Source organism: Elaeis guineensis, chromosome 6, assembly GCF_000442705.2.
Source record: "Elaeis guineensis isolate ETL-2024a chromosome 6, EG11, whole genome shotgun sequence".
NCBI lineage: Eukaryota > Viridiplantae > Streptophyta > Magnoliopsida > Arecales > Arecaceae > Elaeis > Elaeis guineensis.
The window spans coordinates 129,804,221-129,814,920 of record NC_025998.2 but is presented as its reverse complement, the minus strand read 5'-3'; the positions used below and the strand labels follow the sequence as shown (position 1 = coordinate 129,814,920).

Sequence of the window (10,700 nt, the reverse complement as noted above, 5' to 3'; positions counted from 1 at the left end):
GAAAAGACCACTAGCCTTCCAAACGCATCCAAACAAAGTGAGATTTGTCATGTTTTTAAAGTCACAAAACTCCCACTAGAACCAGACAATGATGGCATTACCCAGAAGGAGTAAGGCACCGTACTTCACGAGCTGATGAGGAGCTCCAGGACACTAACCAAATACTTGGCATTTGCAAAACACCATCAAATGGAGGCTTCATGGAAGCTTCATGGGTCCAGAAGGATCTCATGCATCATGGAGACACAAAGCTTGTACGCATGGACCACCAGAGCTTAGATGGCCGAGTACTACTAGCATGAAGTTTTCGACGGAATGAACATGAAAGCAAAGCAAGGAACACATTTGAGCAACATGAAATACTACCATTCCCTTCCAAGATTACAAAATGCCTATTGCTGTCTCAAAAAAGGTCTGCTATATATATCTTCCATCCAACTGCTTTTGAACATGGTTGCAGTGATGGTTTGAGATGTAAATTGAACAAGCGCAGCTTCACCCAAATGAGCAAGGAAAGAGTTCTTCGTTCGCTTTCTTCGACCATTACTCAGGTAGCATTTCTATGTGGCTCGACGGGGGAGTATCCTCTTGTATGCTCCCTCTTCATACCAGAAAGCTTGCAGGATCCAAGAGACTTACCCACATCAGCAACTGCTCCACTGCCTTGGTCTTCAACTAACAGAAAGTAAACATGTACAAGAGCGGCTCGGTCGGCCCTAAATGAGGCTGGGATGCAGATGGAGCAGCAGTTGGGCTGGCTGCTGGTGGAGAGCTCTAATGCCTCTAGGTGTGGGCAGACTGGGTGAGCAACCTGGTGTGGTTGTGCTCGCCTTCATAAGTAACAACGAGCATTGAGGGGTCTTCCAGGCACCTCTCGACGTGCTTCCTTGCAGGGCAGCCCCTCATGCTGCTGCATTTGTAGTATCCCCTGCATTAAATTAACTTTACTTTCTCTTAGTGGGTTCTTATAATTTTGAAAACAAAACCTATGACCAAGAAAAAGAACTCAAATAACAACTGATGATGAACAAACATTCAGAAAGATGCTAAGATTCGATGTTTCTGGACCTAATTGGTCATATTTCCATCACCTTAAAACATAAATACAAATCAAAGAATAAGTTTTGTTGCTGATGTTTTACTTTATAATTTACAGGCTTGATTATTTAGTTACTCAATACTTTTGTCATCATGGGTTGCAATACAGCGTTACGAGTTTAGGAGCCTGATGAAGTGATTGATAGAGCTGAATGAGTATATCCAACACAAAAGTTTGGCAACAAGAAACAAATTTGGAAGCCAAGGGTGTGCTAGTCTCCACAATAGAAAGCATTTTAATCCACTCGACAAATTGAGTGCTCTATACCAGAATCACCGATCCCATCCTCGCAGTACTATCATTACACTAATATCAGAAAATTTCACAAAATTCTTACACAATCCAGCAGAGCACAAACTTCTGCAACCAACCAACTCTGAAAGAATGGAACATTTGGAAATTCAACAAGATGTGCTTGAAAGAGCATGCATTTATTGTTCTTTACCTAGGCCAGGCCAAACATATAAACCATGAAAATGGGAACCAAACTATTAACTCCTCAGCTACCAAAGGCTATAAAATATTAATTGCTCAAACTCATACAAGGTAATGCTAAGATACATTTGGCAATTGCCTAAGATAAATTGGTATTTTAGAGTAAATACCTAGGATGAGGAGAACCCTTGATTGGTTTCTGTCCATATTTCCTCCATGAATATTCATCGGGCGGGATGTCAGCAAGTTTGTTACTGATAGCAGGCACCTTGATGGATCTCTTGACTCTCAGCTTCCTACAAATATAATAGAATTAAGATTTCACAAGCAACAATGTGTTAAAATCCAACAAGAACAAAAGAAAAAAAAAAAAACACAGCTTCGACGGTCTCACCTCCTCTTCGAGCAGTGGCATCTGCCGGCCGTCGCACATTTTCCATTCCCATCCTCCCCTCTGCCCGAGCACCTCCTCTTTGGAGGCAGATGTGTGCTCACTGGATCAGATGCTGCTGGTCCACCAATCAGATGGAATGCCTTTCCATCCAAGCTGGCCACACTCCCATCCATGCTCAGCGACGACAAGAAGGACCTCGCAGACGATGCGGTCGGCGTGCAGCTCGAGCTATCAAACTTGAGGTTTATGCCACCATTGCTCCTCCTAAACATGTCAGCCTGGAACTTAATCTGCTGCTGGAGCTGAAACCTTTGGTTGTTCTGCTGCTGTTGGAGGAACTGAAAATGGGCTGCTGTTGGAGGACCCTGTGGTGCAAGCTGGAGAGTGCTCCTAGAAGAAGAGGAATTCAAATCCAGCCCTGGGTTCTCAAATAAGATCTTTTGGGTGAGCTGCTGTGGATTTTTAGCACAGGAACCCAACTCTGGTGCTGAGGTATCTAATAGACTTTTTGGCAGGAGCTGGAGAGGCTTTGGAGAAGGGTCTATCTCAGATAATACCAATGGATGGTCCAGGAAAACCTTGTGGTGGAAGGGGGATTGGACTCCCTTCACAATCCTCACCCTTGCGTGACCCACACCATCACTGAGCATTGAGGCCACTCTCTTGAACCTAGAAACAGCCTCCCCTGTCTCTGCCACCAGATTCCTATACTGGACTTGATCCTGGGACTGGGAAAGCAGGCTCAGGAGACCGTGGCAGCTCTCCACAGCAGCTCGGTTAGCTTCCTCCACCTGCTCCATCTCAACACCAAGTCCCGAAACACCCTAAATACCCCAAAGTCTCAGCAGCGACAGCATCTGAAAACCACCAAAACCAAGTTCATCAGACAGATCTCAGACAAAAAAACCATTACAGAAACTGAAGAACATTCAAAAGAAGAAAAGTCGAGACGGGATTTTAATTGGCTCATGACTGGACTTTTTCCCATGGTATACCAACAGATGATCAAACTAAAACAGTTGCAAAGTATCTGAATGATGAAGGAAGGATGTCAAACGAGTCAAATCATCAACCAAAATATTTCAGAGTTTATAAAAACTCCAAAACCTCGCAAGCAAAGACAACCGATCCATCCGAAACTTTATCTCAAAAGGAAGAGCACCTCTCTCTCTAAACTAAATTAAGAAAACATAACAGGAAAAAAGAATAACCAAGATGAGATTTTGATCATGTGAATCAGCTCTCATATAAGAAAAGATGCTTTCTTTGGATTGATTACATCCAATCTTACCGAAAGAAGAGTCACAACATAGATGGAAAACTTTGTACCTTTATATAGAGAAATCCAGCCAAATAAATCGAGACAAAACGAAACGAATACCAGAAGAAAGAGGGAAAGGAGGGGACCCGATGACTGACCTTGGATTTGGGACGGGGCAAACTTAGATTGGTGTCGGTCTTCCCATCGCTGCCGAGGGATTGGAAGGTGTGAAGGGGGTGTGACCGCACGGAGAAGAAAATTTCCATCTTTTATCAACATAAATACTCAAACCTCTGGCCTAGGAGGAGAAAAAAAAAGAAAACGGGGGAACTCCAGGGACTAAAATATTAGATTCGGAGTCGAGAAGGGCCTCATTATATAATATTAACCAATTAATAATAAAGCAATTGGAGAAGGAATGGTAATCATGATTGAAATGGACGGGGGTGAATTTTTTTTTTTTTTTACAGTGGGTCCCACGGTGAGACCTCGATTTGCCTTCCATTATTATACTTGTCCCTTATGTTGTTTTAATGTTTTATTATTATTATTATTATTATTTTGAAGGATAAGGGCCGTTTGTCGATATGTCTGGACTGGGGCCCTTGGTCTCCGACGCCAAAATGGGGACATTTCGGAGTAGCCGTTGCGGCTGAGTGCGGAGCAGACACGTGGAATGGGGTCCGTTTCTCAGGGTACATTTCGGGTGCGTTTTGTTGACCGTGGCAGCCTTTGCTTCGAGCGAGGGGACGGTGAGCTCCTGTGGGCCCCATCCAGGTCAGGTACTTAGTTGACTCCCTTGGGGACCACCACCTCTCTCTCTCTCTCCCACACACACTCGTCGTAGCACAACTGCGTGCGTGAGCAGCTGTCCCTTCTCTCTCCATCGGCAAGCAGCCTTTTCTTTTTTTCTTTTTTCCTTTCCTTTTCTTTTAAAAAAAAAATTTGGGGGTCAGGGTTGATACAGTGCGAACACTTCCAAACGATGGTCCGATAGTTGCAGGGCAATGAGTGGGTTTGCCTCGTAAAGGTAAATAAAGCTCGTAAAAATGTCAAGAGCTATCCTGGAACTTTGCTGGTTTGCGACTGGAGTCTTTGCTTACAAAAGCCTGACTTCCAAGCGCATGGACTTTCGCCCTCTTGAATGAGTACTATGGTTTGCATTTTCAAAAAGACGAATGTACTGAGAGCAATATTTATGGATAATGTGAGGTAGTGCTTGCTCACTTATGCTTTGTTTAGGATTTAAGAAGGCATACAGAGAATACTTAGTTGGAAAGGATCCAGGGCTGAAATTGAAATTAGAATAGATAATTTTTATTTTAATTATTTGATTGAAAAAAATTTTATTTTAATTTTGATTTCGAGATAGAATGACAATGGATCTATCCATATAGAATTCAATCTCTATTTTTTTTTTATAGATTCAATTTTTTATTTCAATTTTAATTTTGATTTTAATTATGAACAAAATGTTTCGGAGGATTTGACCATTTCAATTCTGATTTCAAGCTATTTCGATTTTCATTCATATTCTGATTCCGATTACGAATCAAATGCTCCCATAATTTTTTTTTGATAAGAATGTGACATATAAGGATACTTAGTTCGCGATCAGAATCAAATCGAAATAATTTGAAATCAAAATCAGAATGGTCCAATCCTTCGAAGTATTTGATTCGTGATCGAAATCAGAATCGAAATGAAAATTTGAATCTATAGAAAAGAGTAGGAATTGAGTTCTATATATATTGAGCCATTCTCATTTCACTCTAGAATCGGAATCGAAATGGGACTCCTTCCAATCAAACAATTGGAATGAGAGTCATCCATTCCGATTTTAATTGCAGATCCCCATTCTCCCCAACCAAGCACCCTCATAATTACTAAGCCTCCTTGCTCCATGATATTTTAGGCCAACTTTGCTGCATCCATATACACCCACCATACAAGATCACAACCAAGACAGGATGGGTCAGATATAAGTTAGATCATATACAATATAGATCGTTGTACTAGGTGTAATCAGAAAGGAATGAATCAGACACAGACCGGATCAGATATTGGATAGATCAAAAATTTATTATTTTGAATCGAATATATCTAACGAGTAGATCAAAAATCCAAATATGTATCTAATTTTTTTATTGAATAGATAATTTAATATAATACATCAAAGATTGAATCAAATTAAATGAGTTAAACTATTACATATCGTGGTCCCTGCTGCTGCATGGCAATATCTATATGTATTTATGATTATTGGCGCACATGATGAAGAGGTGCGTGGACCTCTTAGTTTTTCATTTTGAATATAAGATTTTATTTTACTTTCTAAAATATATTTATCTTGTAAGACTTCTTTGTGCATTCCGCTTATGTAGCTAACGCCGGACATGTCGGGACAGATTTGTATTAATATAAAACCAAAGATGCAGTGAGGATTGGCAAATGCAAACGTGGCAGCTCAATTTATAAACCCTAGAGTGGGCCCATATAGATATGGAGCTAAGCATGCGACTTGGATTGATTTAATCTAACTTTGACCTAACGTAATCCATAAAATAGGCAAGAACAGGCGGTGCATGCACCTAACAAGAATGTGGCATCACGTTGAGTTAGAAAATTATTAATTTGATCTCAAGTCAAGATTAGATATGACCCATGTTATATCTTCTGTCCTGAATCAACCTAAAACCAATCCATTTCGAATGTAGGCACGTAGCTCCTGATTTAATAACTCATACGGTAAAAAAAATTAATTATATAAAAAATTTTAAACTATTTCAAAATTTTCAATTCTATAATAAATTTTAATTCAATTAATCTGATAATTTAATTTTTAAATTCATTCAATACAAATGTTAGTTGTGAATTTTATTCAACTATTGTGATAAAATTATCACGTAATATCATTTTTTGTATAAATTTTTCCTACCACACCGGTAGATCACATGGTATTACGTAACAATTATATCACAACTCTCAGAATAAATTTTCAATTAGAATTTAAATTAAATAAATTTAAAAATTAAAATTTTAATTATATTAAATTAAAATTAAAAAAATTAAAAATTTATAAATAATTAATTTTTTGACATAATTATGTCCGGTAAAAATTCAATTGGATTCGGCATGGACAATTTTAGCCCTTCCATGATCCCTCTTGTGGAGTACATGCCGATATAATACCATGCTGACGATTTTCGTGTCCATTAGCGTCAAATCATGACACGCTCAATTCCAACCTTTTTCGCTGTGCTGAATATGAACGTAATTATTACCAGCGACTCTTTTTTGCGGTTCCCCAGACCTTTTTTTTCCCTTCTTTTCCGCAGCCTTTTATAATCATCAAGTATCTAATCTTAAATAAAACCTTAAGATCGACTGTTGGTGTTAATAAATTGAAAAGATAGCCATGTACTTTAGATGTTAATGACGACACTTTTATTAAAATCTAAATAAACAGAAAACTGCACCCGGAAGCAGATCACAGGATGCGTAGACATATATGGAAATAATTTTAGGTTACATTTTTAATACGAATGACTAATATTCTTTCATAACATTAATCATTAAATTATATTTTATATAGACCTCAAAAGATTTTTGGCTCTTATTTTCATCTATTTGAATAAATTTTATAATAACTATTATACGATCCAATGCTACTTACCGTGAAAAAAAAGATGAATCAAATTTTTACATAAAAAATACAGCTCAAATCTTATATAAAAATTATTAAAAATTAAAAAAATATTTTTAAAAAAATATAATATTATTATGATTAATCTCTGTTGCGTCTGTCGTCGATGAAGAGCATCTGCAAGATGAAGTCTTCAGATCAGATGCTGCTGTTCATCAATTTTCTCTATGATTTAAACATCGGAGATTTCCATCGAATATAATTTTGAGCTGTGAGGACTTCGTCTTGCAGATGTTCTTCACTGATTATGGATATAATAAAAAATTAATCGTAATAAATATATATATATAAATTTTAATTCATATAATAAGTATAAAGAGTTAAAATATCAGTTATCCTTTAACCTCTACATCTATCATATATTAATAATTTATTGCTGTTGTACCGGCACAATCTTACAGGATATAGATTTTTTTGATAAAATATAAAATATAAATTAAAATTAATAATACTTGCATTCTCATTCTTACTCTTTATTTGTTATCTAACAAATTATAAAATATTTTAATCTATTTTTCATTAAATTTGATATTTGAAACTCATTTTTTATATCATCATAAACTTTTGAAATTGGTTGCATGTATTGAAATTTGTATCCTCAGTCAAATGGTATAATGGAGGAGGATCATTCAATGGAGGATCAATTCAAATCAATGGTACAAGCCAGTCTTAGTTGTTGCACCCAAAAAAACTTTTTTGTATCTTACTTATTTTTTAAATGAGAGAAAAAAAGAGATTCCCTCTAAAACTGAGGTTGGTGAGATGTGGCTCGAACCACAAGGTGTTGAAATCATTGTGTCGGACGCTGGACTGGATGCCCGGTAATTGTGCCCCAGGTCCGATCTTTTTTAAAGATCCCCTTTGTTTGGGATTTTAAAGGGTCCGAGGGCCGAGGGTTCACTTTCAGTAGAACACAAACGAAGAACCAAGATGTTAAATAACAGAATATTCCGAACCATTATAATCTCCAAACAAAAAAACCGTTATTAACGGTAATAACAGCTATTAGAAAAATACTCTTTTTGACTTTTCGTATCAAAGTGATTTATGAAATAAAAATGCTATAATGATATTATAATAAAAATAGTGGATAATAATAAAAAATAACTATATTTTCTTTCTAATTTTTAGATAAATACTATAAAAATTGGGATATTTAAAAAAATAAATTCAATTTGTTCATCATAAAAAAAATGAGGTCGCCATACATTGGAAATCGACAAGAAAATATTTTAATCTTTAAAAATGATCCAAATATTTTTTTTAAAAGATGGTTAGATTTATGGTATATCTCTTTAGGTTTTGTTCCGTTCTATAACAGGATTAAAATCGGATCGAATAACAGTATATCCACATCTATATATATTTTTTTTGACGAATATCAATATGAATATAGATATTATTTGGATACAAAAAAATTTATATTCATATTTATTTTAAATAGATACAGATATTAAAAAATAGATATAATTACAGATATAAATTGATTGATTAAACTTTATGACTACAGAATTAAAGATATTACTAAATAGATAATAAATCAAATTAATAGCATATTTATATGATTGTATATTTTTTTAAAAATTAATAGGTACTATATAAAATTATATAGGGTTATAAATAAATTTGGATATTCAGATATGAATCGGATAGTTGTCTATCCATATCTATTTTTATTTTTTTTAATGGATATAAATATGGATGCGGATATTAGTTGGATCCTCAAATTTCTGTCCATATCCAGATTGTTTTGAATATGAAAATAGATTCGGACGAATATTATCTATACCACTTTCACCCTTATTTCATAAAGTTAGTCCAAAAAAGAACAGGATAGTGGAGTTTTGCAACCCTAGAATGATGTCTAAAAAATCAGATAACCATCTAATTCTTTTTGTTTTTTGGTAAGATAAAGCATTTATATATTGCGAATATGAACACAGTCAGAAAGATTAAAAAAAAAAAAGATTATCTCAGAATGTCTGCGATACCATAGTCATCTGTTGTCCTCTACTGCAAAGGAAATACCCAGTCAGATCGTGTTGTTGGCCTCACGGTAGACATGCCTAATTTCAATCGAGGAGTATCTTCGAGCTAGATGCCAGATGTCATTGAGGAGAGGACGAACAGCTCAGTCTTTTGGCTAATCCCGTAACCAACTAATGATTGTGGCTAAATCCTCCTCCATAACCAATATCTCTACTTGCAATGTAGCGTCGCAAAGAATATACCGATCCAAACAGTCTGCAACTCTACTGCTGGAACAATACTGTCGAGAAGATGACTTCTGTCAGCTATCATAAGTGTGGAGTTAGGATAGTGGATTATAGAGCTTGTACTGTCTCTGGGACCTCTCGCACTGCTATCGAAGTTGATCTCCAGAAAATTTGGAGGTAGGAGCTTCCAAGTGATGAACACCATACGGATCGCTACTGAGTAGCCGATTACCATCTAATTCTTTCAATGGAGGTCCGATCCCAGTACAATCACTTATCATCCTTGTTGGCCTTGGTTTCTCTAAATAGGAAGATAGATCATATTGCTTGAAAATTTAGTAAAGGATAATTTTCCACTGCCTCTACATCCTACTCATGGAATCTTAATGTGCCGCTTCAGATCAAATGTTTTCTTTAGTTATGTTGGAAGAAAAAATGGAATGGGTTGCTCTTGGAAGGAAGCTTGAAAAATATACTTAGGTGGTTACATACTTTGTGGTCATTCATCTGAACTAGTGGAGGACTTAATTTTTTTTAATTGCCTTTTCTTTTTATCCATATGGAAAGCAATTGGCCCTTTACTTGGTGTCTTGCCTTCTCACACGACCTTTAAAGCCTTTATCTTGCATGAAGAAAAAGGAATTTTTGTAAGTCAGCCCAACCAGTGATCCTAATGTTGATTGCTGCTATTGCCTATATACGTTTGAAAAAAAATAAATGCAAGAATTTTTTTTCAAATAAGCAAGTCCAGATAAGGCTAGGGAGCGAATCCGTTGGTCTCTATGAACTACGTACATGCAAGTCAAGCTATTTATGAATTTGAGTGCTTAGGATTATCTCAGATGCATTACATGCTTCATCAGATACATTCCTCTGATATACAAAGGCAACGTTGGAGTGAAGGTCCATCATCCGTCTCAAATGGATGTTAAACCGTGTCACATACAATTCATGCAAGAAGAAAATGATTTGGACTCTCCAGTCTATACAACAACAATAATAAAAAGGAAAATTCAGGCAAATGATGATTCGATCGAAAAGAATGAAGTATTTTGTCAATTTGCTCAATGTGAATATCTCAAAAAAAAATAAAGAAAAATAAAAATTTTTAAAGATAGGATTTATATTTTTTTTCATTAATGATAATAAAACTGAGATATACAACTTCTATTTGTAATGATGAGGCCGCCCTTACAAAATTTAGATCAGATTTCTTTTTAATTTTAATAGGACTCATTTTTCTAAAATAGATATAACTAATAAAATAAATTTAAAAATACTAAAATTTTACAAGAGTAGATATGAACTTCTATAATAACTTTCTTTTATCGTTTCGTCGAATTTTTTTTAGATTAGAAGATACATCTGATCAAAATATTTTCAAAAGAAAATTTAGTTTCACATTCTGTTTTAGGACCCAAATAATAGATTTTAAGCTTGATTATTAGGGACGCGGCCCTATCTAAGGACAACAATATATCGTAGACTTTAAAAAATTATTTAATTTTTTTAAAAAAAAGATCATCTTCATCAGATGTTGTATGATTAATTATAATTTTTGAAAGTTTGATTTGTGACTTGACTTCAAA

At 35.6% G+C, this 10,700-nt stretch overlaps 1 protein-coding gene across 2 annotated transcripts; it reads right to left on the bottom strand.

Annotated features, from left to right (window-relative positions):
* Positions 1-344: 344 nt before the first annotated feature.
* Positions 345-3,506, bottom strand: LOC105046551 (protein WRKY1). 2 transcript variants are annotated; one of them, XM_010925166.4, is made up of 4 exons: positions 3,348-3,506; positions 1,929-2,785; positions 1,705-1,830; positions 345-928 (listed from the first exon to the last, which is right to left on the bottom strand). In XM_010925166.4, the coding sequence occupies exons 2-4, from the start codon at positions 2,726-2,728 to the stop codon at positions 784-786; spliced, it is 1,071 nt and encodes a 356-aa protein (XP_010923468.2). In that variant the 5' UTR covers positions 2,729-2,785; positions 3,348-3,506; the 3' UTR covers positions 345-783. The 2 variants fall into 2 exon arrangements, with proteins under 2 accessions (XP_010923468.2, XP_010923469.2); XM_010925167.4 differs by having other exon boundaries at positions 806-942.
* Between the last annotated feature and the right edge of the window lie 7,194 nt (positions 3,507-10,700).

Coding starts and splice junctions, on each gene's coding strand:
- LOC105046551 (XM_010925166.4), bottom strand. CDS start 2,728: ATGGAGCAGGTGGAGGAAGCTAACCGAGCTGCTGTGGAGAGCTGCCAC. Junction 1,831..1,928: donor TGCCACTGCTCGAAGAGGAG/GTGAGACCGTCG, acceptor TTATATTTGTAG/GAAGCTGAGAGTCAAGAGAT. Junction 929..1,704: donor AAGGGTTCTCCTCATCCTAG/GTATTTACTCTA, acceptor AATTTAATGCAG/GGGATACTACAAATGCAGCA.